Below are 19,531 nucleotides of genomic sequence, written 5' to 3'. Positions count from 1 at the left end.
GAGAGAGAGAGAGAGAGAGAGAGAGAGAGAGAGAGAGAGAAACCCTGGGGTCAGATTCCTTCCCCTGCACCACTACCTGTCCCCAACTCACCGGGCAGGACAGGTGCGAGCCCTGCAGACCTCCCTCCGGCTTGGGGGCTTACTAGCCAAGCCGCATAGCTCTTCCTGGACAGGCATCTTGAGGACAGAATCCATGCACAGGAAATACAGTTCCTTCAGACCTGCCAGGAAGAAGCAGGAATTCCTTTGACCCAGCATGGCAAGGACTACAGCGTTTGTTCCTTGTCAGCTCCAAAGTCATCTGCATCATCTACATTGTACCAGCTGTGTGCACTTGGACAAGTGACTTAGCCTCTCTGATCCCCTTTCTCTCTCTCTCTCTCTCTCTCTCTCTCTCTCTTGTTTTGTTGTTGTTGTTTTGTTTTGTTTTTTCGAGACAAGGTTTCTCTGTATAGCCCTGGCTGTCCTGGAACTTTGTAGACCAGGCTGGCCTCAAACTCGGAAATCTGCCTGCCTCTGCCTCCCAAGTGCTGGGATTAAAGGCCTGTGCCACCGCGCCTGGCCCTTTGTTTCTCTTTGATCCTCTCTGGTTCCATATAATGGTATCTTCCTAGCACAGTCATATACAGCGATTGAATAATGAGAAGTGCCTGCTGTTGGAAGCCGCTGTTTTATTGAGTAGCATGGTGGGAAATGCTATAACAGTGTCTCTTGACCTTTACATGGGCTCACAGAAGCAATTCTACTTCAATGCAGTAGCCACAAATGAACAAACAAAAGATATAAAGTCGGAGGGGGACTTGCTATGGAGAAAAAAGATAATAGTGGATAGCAGAGGATCAAAATACAGTGTAAGTGTGTGCGCGTGCGTGCGTGCGTGTGTGTGTGTGTGTGTGTGTGTGTCTGTGTGTCTGTGTGTGTGTCTGTGTGTGTGTGTGTCTGTGTGTGTGTCTGTGTGTGTGTCTGTGTGTGTGTGAATGCTTAAGGAATGTCTCTTGGGGACATAGGCTGGAGCTCAGTTGTTAAGAGTGCTGTCCCACTATTCACAAAGCCCTGGATTCAATACCCAGCATTGCATGGTAACTGCATTTGGACAGGAGAGAGTTCTGTGGCTAAGAGCTCATACTGCTCTTTCCGAGGACGCATGTTCAAATCTCAGTGTTCATATCAGGCAGCTCAGACCAGCCTGTGCTCCAGGCCCAGAGATCTCGTGTCCTTTTCTGACCTCTGCTGCATATGCCCTCAAGTGCAGAATCCTTACATACATATATACATTCATACAGACATATATACTTACATACACATGATGAAACAGTTAATAAATAACTAAGTACTATGTGTGGTATCACAAGTCTACAATCCCAACACTCAAGAAATGGAGGTGGGAAGATGAGGAATTCCAGGCCATCCCTGGCTATATCGTTAGAGACTAGCCTAAACTACATGAGAGCCTGCTGCATCCACCAAAAAGGTGTTATTAGTGTTGGTCTCCTCTATCCATCCCTTAGGAATCTCTTTCTGGTCAGTTCTAAATAGGGGTAGTAAGTGGTTAGGGCTGTTTAAAGATGTGTGTGTCTTCTCACACCCTTCTCTATTGAAGATTCAGAAAACAGCAAATATGGACAAGGATGTGGAGAAACTAGAACTGGGTGCCCCACTGGTAGAAATGTAAAATTCTGTTCCAAAAAAAAAAAAAAAAAAACAGTGTAGAGAGGCCTGCAAAAGCTGAACAAAGCTTGGCAACATAACTTTGCAATTCCTCGTCTCATGTTCACCAGGACCAAAAGCCAGGCTGGGGTACACAGGCCCAGGTTCAGAGCAGCGCTGCTAGGAAAGCTGAAAGGAGAGTGCTAGCAGCTGTCCACTCACGGTGACCCAAGCCAGCACAGGCCCAAGAAGGGATTCCAGGGCTGGAGAGATGGCTCAGCGGTTAAGACTGCTCTTCCAGAGGTCCTGCGTTCAATTCCCAGCAACCACATGGTGGCTCACAACCATCTGTAATGGGGTTTGATGGATGCCCTCTTCTGGTGTGTCTGAAGACAGCGACAGTGTACTCATATAAACATAATAAATAAATCTTTAAAAAGGAGGGGAGGGGATTCAAACACTGTTACAGCATGGATGAGCCTAGCTGACAGAAGCCAGTCACATTGCACATAGCTGACGTCAGCGGTAGAAGTCACAGCCTTAGAGGAGAAGCTGACATGTAGGTGGCCAGGGACTGGAAGGTGATGAATGTTGGTGTTTAATGAGGACAGGGTATAGATTGGAAGGGTGGGATCTCCTGGGATGGATGCTGCCAATGGCTGCACGACAAGGTGGGTATGATTATTGCCACTGGGTGAAACACTAAAAAATGGTTAAGCGTTGGGGCTGGTGAGGTGGCTCAGTGGTTAAGAACTCTTCCTGCCCTTGGCAGAGGTCATGGGCTCCGTTCCTACCACCCACATGGCAGCTCACAGCTATCTGTAACTGTTTCTGGGGGGATCTGATGGCTTTTTTGACCTCCAAGGCTGCACACACATTATACACAGACATATATACAGGCACATATACACAAATAAATACATATTTTTAAATGGCTAAGAGGTGTGTGTGTGTGTGTGTGTGTGTGTGTGTGTGTGTGTGTTTCACAATAGGAAGACAGTGCAATGTTCAGCTTTGGAGGTTGGTTTGGTCACAGCTCTGTAAGGGACACAGTCTTAGGTGCCAGTTTTTCTGGGATTTATCTTGACTTTCCAGTCAGGCATGAAACACATTTAGATGGTGCCATGCTCCCATATGTTGGCTTTCTGGCAGGCAACCCTTCTTCAGCACCGATCTAGGCAGATGTGGGTGGATAGAGAAGTAATAAAGTTTCACGAATGTCCTCAGGTTCTCACCTCTCCCACAAGAAATGGAGCACTGCCCCACCAGAGGAGTCCACACATGTTCAGCCTGAGCCCCTGGCTTGTCACTGCCCACTGGGGATGGAGCCTCCGCTCCCAGAGACATGGTATCCCCCTAAAGAAAACAGTGAGCAGGTGAGTCTGAAATTCTGGCTTCTGTCTTGGCGCTGCCTCCTCCTCTCCTTTTCAGGAGGAAAAGAGAGAATATTCCAAAACCTCCAGGGTTCCCTCCCTGCTATTCTCTAGGGAGGCCACTGCCCGCCTGCTTCTTGGTGAACCCCTCACCATGCACCTCACTTTGGCCTGTGAAGGTTCCTGATCATTCTGGTGCCTGTGGGATGGGGTTAGACAAAGGAGCTAAAGAGCAGGACTGTATTTGCAAGCACTCTTAGACCTGCAGTCCTTAGCCCAGAAGAATCCAGGGCCATCTGGTCGGACAGCAACGTCAGCCTGAAGCCCCTGGATGCCAGGCAAATGTTGGGGGAATTACTTTCACGGCAGCTAGAGAACTCTTTCCTTGCTGTCCCTGGTGTCACAGGCCTGTGGTCCTTACAACTTTGGAGGCCTAAGCAGGAGCATTGAGAGTTCAAGGGCTACTTGGGCTACAGGCAGGTCCCAAGCAACTTAGTGAAACACTGTCTCAAAATTTAAACTATATGAAGGAAAAGACCAGGGTTTTAGCTAGTGGGAGAGAGCTTGCCTAGCATACTGAGAGCATTGGATTTGGTCCTCAGCACCTCAATAACAGCAGCGAGCAGGTCCCCACTCAGCTACTTCCTACAGGCTCTAGTTTCCATCAGCCTGGCTCACCCCTTTCAGAAGCACTTTAAACATGTTTGCTGACAGGGTGTTCCTCAGACAGCACCTTGAGGATGGAGTTCTCACTCTGGCCAGCAGGAAGATGACAGCCTGGGTTTTTCACTCTCACAGCTAATACATGACCCAGGACTCCTGGCCACCTTCCTGTCCCTTCCACTCACCTGACCCATGCCTGGAGAACACGTGCTCCTGAAGCAGGGCTCCAGTATAGCTGACGTCTCATCGGTGCGGCAGGGGCCTGCAGTTGCTGGCTTCTCCGGGTCACCTGCCCTGGGCACACATGTCACATTCCTTGAGTCCAGACCTGCCTCACAGGCAGATGACGTGCAAGGGCCAGGGTCTGACACCTCCCACCTGAGGAAAACACAGGGCTGTCATCAGGCCCTGCCTCTGCTGCCTTGTGGGAGGTACAGCCCAAGTCCTAAGGATGGATGGGGAGAGTTGATACCTAGGAGTCCAAGATATAGATCCCATTAAGAAATAAAACTCAGGAGCTTTCTCTGAAACATTGACTCATCACAACTCAGGTCTCCTCAACAAGGACTCTGTCGGGAAGTGAGATGGCTCAGTGAGCAAAGGCTTCGGCCTCCAACCCAGACAGTCTGATTCCGGGGTCGGGAAGGGAAAAACTGACTGTGGTGAGTTGTCTTCTGACCTCCACTCTTTCTCTTTTTTAACGTTTTTGTTTGTTTGTTTGTTTGTTTTGTTTTGTTTTGTTTTGTTTTTTCGAGACAGGGTTTCTCTGTGTAGCCCTGACTGTCCTGGGACTCACTTTGTAGACCAGGCTGGCCTCGAACTCAGAAATCCGCCTGCCTCTGCCTCCCGAGTGCTGGGATTAAAGGCGTGCACCACCACGCCCGGATAACTATTTTTTTATTGTATGTATGTGAGTACACTATCACTCTCTTCAGACACACCAGAAGAGGGCGTCAGATCCCATTACAGATGGTTGTAAACCACCATATGGTTGCTGGGAATTGAACTCGGGACCTCTGGTAGAGCAGTCAGTACTATTAGTCGCGGAACCATCTCTCCAGCCCCTGACTTCCACTCTAGCACCATAGCTTGCTCACATGGGGATGTATGCACACATACACACTAAATGAATAAACAACTGTAATTTCAAGTTTTTTTTTTTTAAAAAAAAAGATTAAAAAACAACTTTGTGCATGCCAACCACACACTCCACCTGTGGCTAGGGGGTGGGGAGGCAGAGCCCTACTCAACTGCTTTCTGGAAGTCCTCTTCCTCAAACCTATCAATAGCACACTTCATGCGCTGTTGCCCTGCAACAGGTGCCATGTGCATTCACAGTACCAGTTGAGGGGTGGCACATGACCCACTGTATGCCATCAATGCATGATGTCTGCCTAGAGCACTGTGCCGTCAAGGGTGCTGAGACTGAATTATACCTCGGATTGCAATGTTGGCCATGTGTGAGAGAAGAGGAAGGGCCATCAGTGGGCCGCCAATAATCTAGGGCTCTCCCATTGGACAGATAGCATGCCTGAAGCCGTGCTGATCATCCAGCCCATTGGTGACAGGCAGACCAATATGTGAGGATCAGTCTGGACATGGAGGACATTTAAGTCACAGTCACATGGTCACTGCAGGAGAGGTGCCAGTGATGACTAATGCTATGAGTTTTACGTTCACAGTGTCACACTATCCTTATAGCTCTCAACATCACATCACCCAGGTATTAGAAATTCAGTAATGGAGATGAGAGTCCAGCACCTCTTGAATAGTGAGAAGGTTCAGGTACCACCATCTCTCACCAGGATGGAGCTGATGAGAGCCTTTAGCAAGAGAGGGCGCTCCACAAGGGTGGGTCTCAGTGCAGGGACAAGCCCAGCCAAGGAGCCACCACACCTTGATATACTCACCTGGTGGGACAGGGCTGGGAGTTGCAGTTTTCCACCTCTGCTGCTGGCTGCTGGGCTACTGCTCTGCACCGGGCAGGTGGCAGTGTCTTTAAGAAGCCATCTTGGGTCTCCACACAGCGCAGTGACCGTTCCCGAAGGCCCCCGCCACAAGACACACTACATGGGCTGAAGTCTCCAGCTACCCAACTAAGGAAGAGAGGGACAGAGCATCAGGCCTGGGGCCAGGGCCTTCAGTTGGCTCGTGGGGATGTGGTAGAAGGCAAGCAAGTCTGTCTCACTGATCCCAAAGACACACTTCCTCTGGTCTGGTCCAGGTCCTGTGTTCCCAAGCTGCTGTTCTAAGACCAGCCTCAGTCTGGAACCGCCCTTGACAAACTTCTAAACCCGGGGCCAGGTATTTTACAGTGCTGGCTGGACTACTACACCCAGCAAGACAACCTTGTCCTAAAAATATTCTGTTACCAATTGGCAGAAGCCAGTGAAAGCCAGGTGCTGGCCCTCTCTCACCGTTCTCCATGGTAGGGTGGTCACCACCATCTTGCAATGAGAACCTGAACTCAGAGAGGCCTCAGAACACCCAGACAAGGTGGTCGAAGATGTGACCACACCCCAGACTTTCTCTGTGACTGTGTGTGTGTCTCAAGTCTTGATGTCCTCACTCACAGAATGAAGACACTGACAGAGACCAGCCCACAGAGTTGCAGCTAATACTGAAAAACAACACACAAAGATGCTTTTCAGCCTGCCCAGGTCACAGGAGTCTCCACAAATCAGGTGACTTCCCAGTTTAGTACTTACTATGGGAAGCAAGGGGCAGAGACACAAGGCTCTTGCCATGCAGGTGGCTGTGGGCTCCCTTGGCACTGGGTGTTCTTCACCCACTTGTCTTGAGCTTGATCCTGGCAGCTGTAGGTCACCCAGCGCAGCCCTGGAAGGGTAAGGCAAAGACTCAACCACCTCCACATGGGGTCCAGCAGAGCTGTAGGCAAGCCTCACCCTGGGCCTTACCTGCCCCACAGCTCACTGAGCAGGGTCCACGCTTAGCGGTCCATACCCGGGCTGCCTGCTGCTTCAGTTGAAAGTAAGTAAAGGTGATGTCTGGGTGTGTAAGATCCCCATATTCTCCTCCATATCGTCTGTACACCTATATCCAGACAGATGAGTGCTCAGGTCCTGAACAGGGCACACCCTGGGGTCTCTGTCACAACCATCTGTCCCGAAAGCATTCATGTTCCCAGACTCCAGGAGGCAGACAGGACTTGAGTGTCAAGGAACTCTGAGAAATGTAGGAGGAGCAGGTATGTACCAAGGGAGTGGGAGGATTGGAGTGGGGTATTACGGGAGTATTGATGAGGTTGGGGACAGACTACAGCCAAGGAGGCCAGGAGTAGCAAGCGTCGGGGCAGGGAATGGCCCAGCAAAAGGTCTCCAGGCCAGGATATAAGGCTCAGGCTCTGGCCATTTCAGTTTTGGTCCACTTACACACGCCTTCTTTAGCAGAGCACACAGAGGGACACACACAGATGAGACACATCTTTGAGGACATCCCTACTGGAAATCTTTCAGGGCTTCATGTGCCTCTGCTCTCAAAGAAGCAAGAACTGCCCTCCATCCCCTGAAGGGTCCCCACATGCCAGCTGGTACAGGAACTCCTTGCTTGGCCTATTCCCCATTTCAGAGGACTGTCCATGGTCAGTCCCTCAGCTCCCCCATGCTTTTCTGATTGGGGTGGTGGTTCCTGACTCCAGCATTAATTCTACTCTCTCTTATACGCTGAGATCTCCAAGGCCTTCTGCATGCCCTGGACACAGGCACGTATTTATACTGACTTGCTATACATTAATCCCATGAGTGGCTCTTGTTGCACTTCACCTTATACAGAGCCTCATTTGTAGAGGGTCCCCAAATGACTGCCTCAAGGATTAATAAGTGAGTGAATTAATTACAGACAAATATGCAGATATACAGAGTCACTAGGAGAGGCCTGCTGACTCCACCCCCTGCCCCGCCCCCGGCCTGACTGATTGATGACCTGAATCTCAATGTCATCCCGGACAGGTCCCCGGATGTGAATCTCCTCTAAGTGGGGCAGCTGGTCCTCAGTGAGAGTCACTCTGTATTCCACGCGGTAGTCCTCCAGAAGGGAAGGGTACGTGGTGTTAGGCGAGATGCTGGTCTTTCCTGCCACAATGTAGTGGCCCTGGATCCTCACCGCTTTGAGAACAGGGCCATCAGCACTGTGTAGTAGTCACCATCCCTCTTCACAGGTCAGCAGTCTATTAAGTGGGATAGGACCACTCTTCACAGGCCAGGCTTAAGGATGACAGCAAGGCAAGGGGCAGGAAGCTCTCAGTCAACAGGGTCTAATGCGGCCTTAGCTCCTTCCAAGGCTCCAAACCTGCCCCCACGGAACCCTAAGACCTTCTGGTGTCTCGGTATCTTCATTAACCAAATCCCTCTTTCTCCGTGCACAGACCTGCCATATACAACCCACCCAGGAGACTTTCCCACAGTGGTGGCTCCATGCCTCTTTCTGGAATCTGGTGAGGATTGTCACAATCCCTCTACTGGATGGGTTCCCACAAGGCTCCAGGGCCAAAATCCCTTCCAGGGTGTCTAAGGTCAGAGACTAGCCTCTGAGACAAAGGAAAAGTCTAATACGACAGGATCTTCAAAAGGAGTCCAGTGAAAATTCTGACTCTTAAAAGACCAGATTCCTGTGATGGTCATCCTCTGGGGTTGTGTGACACCCTGGTGCTGGAAAGCTCCACTTCCTGGGGCCTGGGGCTGTCAAGCCGCTCCCATCCACCCCACCCCCAACCCCATGCTCAGCTTCCATATTCCTTTCCAGGCAATTTTAACCTACATCCTCCCCTTTCCCTGGAATAAACTTAACTGTGAGTATAGCAGCTCCAAGGGGGGTCTGGGGGTTTGGAATCCTCCCACCTTGCAGCAGGTGTCAGGAGTGGAGGCATCTCAAAGACTAAGACATCAGTGGCTAAGTACAAGGAAGTGTGCTCTGTCATCTCACCCAAGTGTGTGAAGAGAGGCCTGCGGTTGACAATGTGTGCGCTGGTCATGTTGGGAGTAACAATCAGGAACGTGACATATTCTAGGGATGAGCAGAGCAAGAGGGTTTCTTGGGTTTTGTGGTCACCTATACTACTAGCAGAGAAGACAAGTCTGCCTGGACAGACATGAACAGTGTCACTGGGCTGGTTTTGGTGGCAATGAATTCTCATCAAGGCCAGACTAGGGGGCCACCTGCAAGGACACTGCCCAGGCTAGGAGCATAGACCAGACCCAAGGTTCTTAGCTGCAGGCACAGCTGATCTTGCAAGTCACTACTGGCAAATGATTTTTTTACTTTATAAATATAGAGCAAAGCCAAATTTGCGTCCCTGCTGTCCACTGAGTCCTCCTGCTAGGACTGCTGAGTGGGAAGGAAGAGGTGACCTGACAATTATTCAGGGTCTGCTACTTCTCCTCCTCTTTGTCCCCCTCATCACAGCTACAGTGAGGGACTTAGTAAGGTGCTACAAGCCTGGTTACAGAAGCAGTGTTGCTGGAGTTTGTTGCTGGAGTCAGAGAGACGAACTGAGATACACAGGGTGGTACCCAGCACTGAGCCAGCATGTGGGTGCTGTGACCTAAGTCGCCCAGGCTAATGCATTGGGTGCTGGGTTCCTGCAGGCTACTGGGAATCCCACCCTCCGTCAGGGCAGGCCTACCTCTGGCTCTCCCAGCTGTGAAAGAGCCATTCTGTGAGCTGCAGGTGCTGTTGTCTCCTCCACACACCTGGCACGCATCCCAAACCTGCTGGGAGTCCATCCTGCCATCACAGCCAAAGGTCTGTGCGGGGGGGGGGGTGTTGGAAAGCCTGTGTTATTGGGGTACTAGTTTCCCTGGTACCACAGCCCTGCTGGCTGTGAGACTCTCAGATTCACAAAACTCTCTGTAGCGTCACTGAAGCTCCTGATACCTGTATAACCCCTAGGGAGCTCCCATGATGACTTTCCTGTTTGGGCTGTAATATAAGCTGACTCCAAGTTCCATCCTGTACCTAACGACACTCCCCAGCAAACCCAGGGCTGCTCCACTGAGCTAGCCCCATAGATCATCTCTCTTTCCCTCTCGCCCAGAAGCCTTCTTCTAGGACAGGAAAGACACAAGGACAGAGGGGCACCTGGGTTGTCCACACACCTACCCTGCAGCTGCCCAACAAACAGAGGCTTAGGGTCCCATCCTCCTGAGGACCACTTGGCACACACCGGGTCCCATCTAGGAACCTGTCCCCACGACTGACAATGAAGCTTTCTCCAACAGCCCAGCACATGTGTCTGCACAGAGTATCTCCTGAAAGGGCAGAGTGGCAAGGAAGTCTGCTGTTCAAAGGTGAACAACGAGGTTAGTGAGCAAGGCAGGAAGTTCCTTTAGGACCTGCTGTACTAACCCTGCCAGACAAGGTCCCGGTGGGCTGTCTCACCAGCCTCAGCTTTGCATATGAGGCCAGGGTCACTGTTTTTCCTCCAGGGCCATATTATATTTTGGTCTCATACTCATGGCTACTGGGTTATTATCCAAGAATCACACATGCATTTCCCCTGAGGTATCTCCCTGAATCCCTCTAGCAGGCCCAGAAGAAGATGCCTCTAAGATAGAACCTCACTGCTTACTGTGTAGGGAGCCCAGAGCAAAGCAGAGAGGCAAACCATGGCCTGTGGGGTGCCAGCGTGTGGCTCAAGCCTGCCAGCCAGCGCTGGGGTGATGATAGATGGTTAATGCTGATTTCCTACTTGTCAGGATCTACAGTCACCACCTAGAAGACAAGCCTCTAAATATGCTGTAAGAAATTATCCAGATTGTATTAGTTTCTGGTCCTACCTTCAAGAGACTATCTTGATTACATTCATTGAGGGAAGACTCTCTCTCTCTCTCTCTCTCTCTCTCTCTCTCTCTCTCTCTCTCTCTNTCTCTCTCTCTCTCTCTCTCTCTCTCTCTCTCTGTGTGTGTGTGTGTGTGTGTGTGTGTCTGTCTGTCTGTCTGTCTGTCTGTCTCACTGTGTGTCTCTGTCTCTGTTTCCATCTCTCTGTCTGTCTGTCTGTCTGTCTCATTGTGTGTCTCTGTTTCCTGGCTTCAGGTGCCATATGACTAGCTCCCTCTGTTTCCGGCTGCTACAGCTTCCCTGCCACAATGGACTGTACCCTGGAACCCCGAGTCAGAATAAATCCTTCCTTCTTGAAGTTGATTTTGTTTGGGTGTTTTATCTTTTCTCTCAGCAGCAAGACAATAGCAAAGATACTGGCTAACCTAAAGAGCCTGGCAGATATCTCCAGGGCCTTGCTTTCCCAGGCCCCACGGCCCACCTTGACTATACTGCACAGCAGCATCCCAGTGGTAGAAGGAGGCAGTGCCTTGGGAAAGTTGCAGTGGTTGTCTGTCTGTCTGGGCACACTGCTCGGACATGAACTCCAGCTGAGTCTTCTCACAAGCCTGTCCGGAGGAGACAGAAGACAGGTGGTACAGGCAGGGTTCTGACCAATGGGGGACAGCATGCATCCTGCATGCAGTCAAGAGACAGCATCTCAGCCCCAGGCTGTGGCTTATCTCTGCTCTGTAGGTGACCAGATCTGCCTTTCTCGGTGCATGGAGAAATTCCAGATAATCTGTAAAGGACACAGCAGCAACAGCAGAAAGAGAAAAACAGGACACAATGTAGCACTTGGGTCTGGTTCCAAGTCCTGGACCTGAGGAAATGTGGTGGAGCTGTATATTTGCTTCCTAGGTTCATCCAGGGCAGGAACCGAGGAACTGCAGAGACACTGCACTGCCTCACTGCGCTGGGAAGGAAAGGCTTGGACCACATGGGGAGACATGAGAACCACAGCTCCCTCCTCTCAAGGTCTGAGAGGCCTTGGGCATTTAGCAGAAAGGGGTAGGTCGGGGCGTGTAACCACATGTTGAATGTTCTGGTGGCCAGCAGTCATCTGAAGCAGAGAATAGATTGGAATAGAATGGAAAAAAAATCATTCTACCACCTTGTGCCTACTAGGACAAACTCACTTGTGTAGGAGAGAACGTGGAGACACCAGAATCCTTGTACACAGATGGTAAGAATACAAAATGGTAAAGTGGCCCCGTTGTAAAGACGGTACAGGCCTTTAATCCCAGGACTTGGGATGCAGCGGCAGGCGGCTCTCTACGAGTTCAAGGCCAGCCTGATCTATAGTGAGTCCCAGCTACATAGTGGAACCCCATCTCAAAAAAGCAGAGAAAGGGACCTGGAAATGGTGGTTCGGCAGCTAGAAGCCTGCACTGCTCTTGTGTGGACGCAGGTTCAGGTGCCAGCCAGCACCCATGTCAAGTGACTTACCTGTAACTCCATGCGATCCTACACCCTTTTATGGCCTTCCAAGGTACACACACACACACACACACACACACACACACACACACACACACACACGAGTATATGCACAGAGAGACATACACACATATAGAAACACATTTGGAAGAGTTAAACATGACTTTTTAAAACAAGGGGAAAGTAAAAGTTAAGTGTAGAATTTCTGTACAAGGAGCAACTTTTACTTTTAGCCTTTGCTGTGGTTTTCCAAAATCCATGATGAGCTCAGTGGCTGGCACAGCACTACCAAGGGTGTGGCCTGGAGAGGTGAGAGGGCTCAGGGACTCCGCCCACATAATTAGGACTAGACTTCTATAAAAAGTCTGGAGGCCTCTGCAATAGGACTTGAGTCCCTTTTGTACCATGTGAGAACCATGTATTCTGGACTTCTGTAGGATGGGGCAACAGGGACCACTGGGAAGTAGACACCAAGTTTCCCAGGGCCTTTCTTGGACTTCCAGACTCCAGAATCATGAGAAATTAATTTCTGTTGTTGACAAATTACTGTGGTGTTTTGTCACAGAAGGTCAGGCCAACTAAAGCCAACTCATTTACGACAACTGGACTCGCTATAGCCAAAAAGAACAAATGACCCAAACAATGGAAACGAAGAAAACCAGAAGCATCACCCATATCTTGGGCTGTTCTTTAGCCCCAAATGGAAGCGATGCTCTGACTCATTAGACAACATAGACAACACCGAAAGATGTTATGCTATCTCAAAGAAGCTGACTCTTGAGAGATAGTGTTAAAATGAGGTGATCAGAACAAGCAGATGCCCACGAGAGAAAGCAGGGTGGAGCTGCTGGGTGGAAGGGGAGGCTGCTTACTGGCATTGGGGTGTTCCTCTGGGGTGAAGGAAGTGTTTGCAACCAAGTAGAGGCAGCGGTCACATGGTGTCTTTGCGAACCACCGACCGTGTCCCTCAAAAGGGAGTCATGAGCCCATGAGTCAGCCCTTCTGGTGGCTAACTCTTAGCCACCCTCTGAGCTAGGAGACCAGCCTACCTGCAAGTTGCACATCTTAGCCTGGAGGTCTTCACCCACACATGCACGTCCCCCAAATGCAGGCCTGGAAGTGCCCACAGGACAAAAGGGATGAGAAGTGACCACTGCTGCTCCCAGAGAGTGGGGATGTGACCACCCTCCTTGCAGGGAAACCTCTGTAGGTACCTGGGGTTGTTGCACCACCGCCTCCTGGTAATCACACCTCCTCCGCAGGATCGGGAGCAGGGACTATGGGGCCCCCAGCTAGACCAATGTCCATGTACTGCAGCCACGGGAGCCAGCTCAGCTAGGGAGCGACAGCGAGCCTTGGAACACCACTGCAAAGCAGGACAACTCTGTTTCCCCTTCCCACGGAGACCCAGCACACATAGGATGCAGCCAGCATACCCAGGGACCCTAACACACTGAGGAGCCCTCCAGAAGGCAGTTTCCCATCACACATAGACACCTCTGACACAGGGACCATACCCTCATTAGAATCCCTAACACACACACAGATCTCACTGCCAGGGAGCACGCATACACAGAGACCACCAGTACATAAGGACCACACACAGCATCTTCCAAGAGACATGGAGATTCCCCCAAAGCATACAGAGGCCTCATACACAGGTACCCTCTACGGAGAGAGGGACATGGGGCACAGAGGAACATGGGGAACAGTCACATACCTCATTCTGTTTGGGAGCAAATGCTAAAGGGAAGACATCAGGCTGCCAAGTACTCAGTGAAAAGGGAAATTTAACCCTAGGGAGATGGTGTGGGCGATGAGAGCAAGGGCAACCTGAGTGGGGATGCTTGGAGCTCGCTCAACAGATTCTTCTCTGTGCATGACAGAGGGCTGGAGGAGGGACTGGGTGAGAAGTGGTACCGGGCCCTGGAGGGGGAGCTGTAAGACCCCACTCAGGAAAAGCATGGGGAGTGCAGGAGCAGAGGACCCGGGTGCTCTTTCCCCAATCCCATACTCACCCCACCCCACCCCCTCTCTCTGGCCTCCCACTACTCCAACCTTTTCCACACCACATTCTGTCCCATCCAGGAGAGGAACAAGGAGGCGGCTGCAGCTGCTTTGGTCCAGGGGGTCTGTGTGGCAGGACAGAGCCTGGCATACATCCTAGGAGAGATACACAAGTGGTCCACTGAGAGGTTGCCTGCTTAGTGTCCCTTCCAAATGAGTCAATACCCTGCTCAGATGAGTGGCCCAGGAGAAAAAACACAGCTGACTCACTCATCCATTAGGAGCAAGCATGGAACTTGCCGGAGCCGGTCATGCCTCTATGGGCCATGAAAATGTCTTAATATTTAAAATCAGAAGAGAAAAATAAACTTTTAAATAAAAGATACACATTCTAACATAGGTCAATAAACAATAATTCAGAGATTTTCACATTTTACAAAAATACTAAATGTAACTTTTTTTTAAAGATTTATTTATTTATTTATTATATGTAAGTACACTGTAGCTGTCCTCAGACACTCCAGAAGGGGGCGTTAGATCTTGTTACGGATGGTTATGAGCCACCATGTGGTTGCTGGGATTTGAACTCCGGACCTTCAGAAGAGCAGTCGGGTGCTCTTACCCACTGAGCCATCTCACCAGCCCTAAATGTAACTTTTTAAATATAAGGTCTCTAGCTCAGGCTGGCCTTGAACTCCCTATGTAGCCAAGAATGGCTTTGACTTCTGCCTCCCCATACCCCTGCCTCCTTCCCCTGCTCCACCTATAGAATTCTGGGATTACATGTATGTGCCACCATGCCTACTTTATATGGCCAACAACCAGATTTGGGGTTTTGAATACTCTGGTAAAGCAAATACCTTACCAACTTTACTGCATGCCCAGTCCCTAAGCATAAGTCCTAATGCTTCTCTGGAAGAAGAAAGGGGCTTGTCTGGGCAAAGAGGAAAGGAGGAAGTCTGCCTTGGGAAGCTCTGGCCTCTCCATTTACAGCTGCTGTGAGCTGCATTCCCACTCTGTGTGGAGCCTGGAGGCCTCTGCCTCTTAGAAGCCCTTTATGCTGAGCCCACCCCCGCAGGTTACATGCCTTTGTGCCAGGAACAACATAATCTTTCAGGCAAAGTCAAACAAAAATGTAGGGACTTTAGTCTTTTTAAGAAGTTTAATATGGCCGGGCGTGGTGGCGCACGCCTTTAATCCCAGCACTTGGGAGGCAGAGGCAGGCGGATTTCTGAGTTCGAGGCCAGCCTGGACTACAGAGTGAGTTCCAGGACAGCCAAGGCTACACAGAGAAACCCTGTCTCGAAAAACCAAAACCCAAAAAAAAAAGAAAAAAAAAAGTTTAATATGGGGGCTGGTGAGATGGCTCAGTGGGTAATAGCACCCGACTGCTCTTCTGAAGGTCCGGAGTTCAAATCCCAGCAACCACATGGTGGCTCACAACCATCCGTAACAAGATCTGATGCCCTCTTCTGGGGTATCTGAAGACAACTACAGTGTACTTACATATAATAAATAAATAAATCTTTAAAAAAAAAAAAAGTTTAATATGTCCTCCAAGAAGAGGGTGGGTGAGGTGGATAAAAATGACTATGACACAAACCTTGTCACCTGAGCTCAGTCCCCAGAACCTAAGAGGAAAGGAAAGAATTCAGTCCACCCCCCAAATGTACTGTGGCTCGCTCACACGCATGCCCACAGTTCAATAAACTAAACATAAGCATTAGACAAGATCAGGCATATAATTGATGAACTGTGAGCATCAAATGAAGTGAGCCCTGGAGTGGTCCTCACCTGTGCCTGATGCCCAGCAGGGGGCAGGGGCTCAGTGCACTGAGGGAAGTGAGCTGGGTGGAGTGAGACTGGGTGTTATGGATGGGTGGACTCACCAGACCCTCCCTGGAGAAGGTGCAGGCGACAGCCCCAGAACCGAAAGCCACACGGCACTGATCATCTGCACTGTAGTAGAGGCCAGGCTGTGCCACCAGCTGGTGCCATGTAAGTCCTGACTGCAGCCCAGGTGGGTCCCAGAAGCAGTGCATTTGCCCTGTGCTGTGACAGACCAGGCAGAGTTCAAAACCTGAGTGATCAGCGTAAAATAGCAGATGTGGGGCTGGGGCTGTTAGCTGGGTAGAGGCCCAACAGAGTGTAGAATGGAGCAGGTAGGGGGCTGGAAGGGGGGTGGAGGAGAAAGCCACAGACATGGACAGGAAAGGTCTATCATGGAAGTGTGGAAGGAAGAAGCAGGGGAGGTAGAGAACAAGGGACAATTGAGGGGTGGGCCCAGGAGTGGGATAGGATAGAAGAGTGGGTTCAAGAAAGTGGGGAAGATGACAGAGGAGGGATTGGAGGGGATGGAGGAACTGATGGGGGAGCAGAGTGGGGTTGGGGACAGGGAATAATAGCAAAGAGTGGGTTGGGTGAAGGCTGCTGGGTAGGGTGAGAGTGACAGCCCCCCCTGCTGTCCTAGGTGGAGGCTGCACCTGAGTAGGTGCTGCAGCCGCCTTTGGCTGCAGACAGACCACTCCAGGGTCCCTCCAGTAGGCGCTGCGCCATCAGACGCCATCACGTGGCCACTGGCCTTGCAGGTGCTGCCACTACCTGGAGCACCATCATGGTCCAGCCCGAAGCTGTGGGCAGAAGAAATTCTGAGAGTAACCAGCTGAGGCTGGGTCAGGGCCACCTTTGTGTCTCCTGGACCTGGATCCTGCTACTAGCTAAGCCAGCCCAGAAGGAATCCTAGAGGCCCCGTCTCAGTTTCCCTCCTATGTGAGGGAGGGAGGAGAGCTGGTTGAGCAGGGTGGCTCTTTCTTCCTTTGGCTAATAAATAGCAGAAGGTTTTGATGATAGGTCAGCTGACCTAACGCATGGTTACAAGTCTGGGGTGTAGTCATGGGAACCAGGAGTCACGGAGGTCAACAGGCGATCCTTCTGGTGACTGGTGGCCTGGATGGGTCTGGGTTTGGGAAACCTATCCACCTGCAGCTGCCTCGTGGTTGAGGAGACCGAGGAGAGGTTGCCGCCCTCCTGTCTGTCCCCAGGTGGTAGTTTTTTTTTTGAGGCAGGGCCTGAATATCATCCCATCCCACACTTCATGCAGAACAGACTTAGGAGCCTAAGGGGCCGGGGGGGGGGGTGAGGCAGTGCAAAAGCTGCTGGGGCCAGATCCTTGGGGAGGTCTGTAGAGACTGACTTCCACCCCTGGGAGCCTATCCCAGCGCAGAGTTGCTGGGTTACCAGGGAGGAAACTTTCATTTTATGCGCTGCTCATTTCCATGTCATCTGATGTTTTATAACAATTGGATATTATTTTTTCCGAACAACAACAACTAAAACAACTAAAAATCAAAAAGAAAAGAAACACATCACTAGATAAAATGATAATACACAGGAATTTGCCAGCAAGAATACATACTACACACAGAAGCAAGGACTCAGAAGCGTCCTAATGGTCGAACCTGGAGGATTAAGTTGTTGGGTGTACAAAACAAACAAACAAACAAAAAACATAAGAGATCTATGAACTGAGAAACATTTGGGATATATTGATATATTAAAAGATTATCGTAACATCCGGCGTGGTGGCGCACGCCTTTAATCCCAGCACTCGGGAGGCAGAGGCAGGCGGATTTCTGAGTTCAAGGCCCAGCCTGGTCTACAAAGTGAGTTCCAGGACAGCCAGGGCTACACAGAGAAACCCTGTCTTGAAAAACCAAAAAAAAAAAAAAAAAAGATAAGCATTATAAGGGCTGGTGGTATACACCTGTAATCCTACCCAACATTTGACAGATGGCCAAGTGGCCTGCAAGATCCTGTCTTAAAAACCACAATAGAATCAAAATAACAATGTATTGAACAAGCCTGATGTATGCATATTAATGACCCAAATTAAATGTAAATCTGAAAAGACATCTCATAAGTGGCGTGTGGTAGTTTAACTAAGAAAGCACCTCCCCCGTTTATTTGCATGTTAATAAATAAACGTTGGATGAAGAATTTGGAAAGATTAGAAGATGTGGCTTTCGTGTGGCTACAGGTAGGCTTTGAGGTCCCCAAAGCCCGAGGCAGGCCCAGCGTCTCCCTTTCTCTGCCTGCCTTCCTGTGGGATATAAAGCTCTCAGCTACTGCCCCAACACCACGCTTGCCCGTGTGCCACTCTTACCCCTGCTGTGACAATTACGGACTAACCCTTTGAAACTGTAAGCAAGTCCACAATGAAATGCTTTCTTTCGTAAGAGTTGCCTTGGTCAAGATGTCTCTTCACAGCATTAGAACAGTGGCTAAGACATTGCGTGGACTTAGGGTAAGCTTCAGTTTGGTTTGTTTCTTTACTGGAATTTCTGACAAGACTTATTTTCTGGATGGCTCAGTGGGTAAAGACATTTGCTCCAAAAGCCTGATGATGCGAGTTCAATTCCCAGAACCTATGTAAAGATGGGAACCAACTGCAAAGTTGTCCTCTGACTTCTATACGCATGATGTGGTGTGACCCCCTTCTCCCTGTGTGTGTCTCCCTCTCACCCCCAAATACAATTTTAAAAACTTAAGTATTAAATTATTGTTTCTAATAGCTGTTGATCACTCAGTGGTCAAGAAGCATCAGATGACCCCTATCTCAGCTTTCCCTACCAAGACACTTAGGCTCAGGGGTATAGGCCTCTGACTGGCTCTGCAAAGATTTGTTCCCTGCCTAGGCCACAGAGCTCAACCCTGGGGTTCAGATCAGCTCTCTGACCAGCCTGGGGAGATCTAGTGAGGCCACATACCTGTGCCCAATCTCATGGGCGATGGTGACCCCCAGGTCAAAGCCAGTATCCTCAGTGATAAGGCAACTCCAGGAAGGGGAGCAGGCACCACCCAGCTGGGTGACGCCCCGAACCTGCTGGTTACCATCAGGCAACTCTAGGTCAAACCTTGATAAGAGAAAAAGAATCACATGGACAGCTCCACCATCCATGTTGCTGGTGCAGAAAGCAGGGAAGTTCATAGTACAGCCCTCCTACGAAGCCCTCCTACGAAGCAGCACTCCCGTGGGAACCTCAGATACCTGGTTATATAGAGAATCAGGTCAGCATGACTTGGATCCCTGTCATCATGGGGGTTGACAATCTGGCTCCACTCGCAGACACTCATCAAGGATGAGGTGATGTTGGTCGTGATATTCGGAGTACTCTAGAGAACAACCAAAGAGCCTGTTTCTATGGAAGTGGTACCAAGGATGGAGCTGAGTAGTGCCAGCATGCTTCTTAGTGGGTCCATATTATAGCAATTCTACTGCTACCCCACTTTACAGATGGAGAAACTGAGGTTCTGGGACGCTCCCGGAGAGCTGTCTGTCCAGCTGAGCCCCACAGTTACCAGTCTTTACCAGTTCTGCAGGAAAGGATGAAGGGATGGAGTCAGGGTTTGAACCTACCTCCGAGTCAGAGAGGATGATCAGCTTCACCAGGTGCACCTGGAACTGAACTCCCAGGGATGGGTTTCTCAACAGTTCTGACCCCTGAAGAGGGCGATGGGGGGTGGGGATGGGGGTGGTTCTGACCTTAGTCTTCGGCACAGATGTCATG

General features: G+C 50.3%; 1 protein-coding gene across 1 annotated transcript in view; it reads right to left on the bottom strand.

Moving 5' to 3' along the window:
- Nucleotides 1-19,531, bottom strand: part of Adamts13 (ADAM metallopeptidase with thrombospondin type 1 motif 13) — a 30,657-nt gene that overhangs the window by 7,171 nt on the left and 3,955 nt on the right. Inside the window, exons 4-22 of the mRNA XM_029536768.1 lie at nt 19,381-19,464; nt 19,012-19,136; nt 18,731-18,877; nt 16,448-16,594; nt 15,854-16,016; nt 14,016-14,120; nt 13,172-13,323; nt 13,007-13,070; nt 10,960-11,086; nt 9,801-9,949; nt 9,325-9,445; nt 8,625-8,705; nt 7,626-7,807; nt 6,602-6,737; nt 6,392-6,521; nt 5,594-5,779; nt 3,869-4,061; nt 2,883-3,003; nt 92-221 (exon numbers count right to left, since the gene is read on the bottom strand). Of these exons, the coding sequence (XP_029392628.1) occupies nt 92-221; nt 2,883-3,003; nt 3,869-4,061; nt 5,594-5,779; nt 6,392-6,521; nt 6,602-6,737; nt 7,626-7,807; nt 8,625-8,705; nt 9,325-9,445; nt 9,801-9,949; nt 10,960-11,086; nt 13,007-13,070; nt 13,172-13,323; nt 14,016-14,120; nt 15,854-16,016; nt 16,448-16,594; nt 18,731-18,877; nt 19,012-19,136; nt 19,381-19,464 (2,543 nt within the window). The remainder of the gene's footprint in view (nt 1-91; nt 222-2,882; nt 3,004-3,868; nt 4,062-5,593; nt 5,780-6,391; nt 6,522-6,601; nt 6,738-7,625; nt 7,808-8,624; nt 8,706-9,324; nt 9,446-9,800; nt 9,950-10,959; nt 11,087-13,006; nt 13,071-13,171; nt 13,324-14,015; nt 14,121-15,853; nt 16,017-16,447; nt 16,595-18,730; nt 18,878-19,011; nt 19,137-19,380; nt 19,465-19,531) is intronic.

The sequence above is a fragment of the Mus pahari genome, chromosome 3 (assembly GCF_900095145.1).
Source record: "Mus pahari chromosome 3, PAHARI_EIJ_v1.1, whole genome shotgun sequence".
Classification (NCBI taxonomy): Eukaryota; Metazoa; Chordata; class Mammalia; order Rodentia; family Muridae; genus Mus; species Mus pahari.
This window is presented reverse-complemented; position numbering and strand designations above follow the sequence as displayed.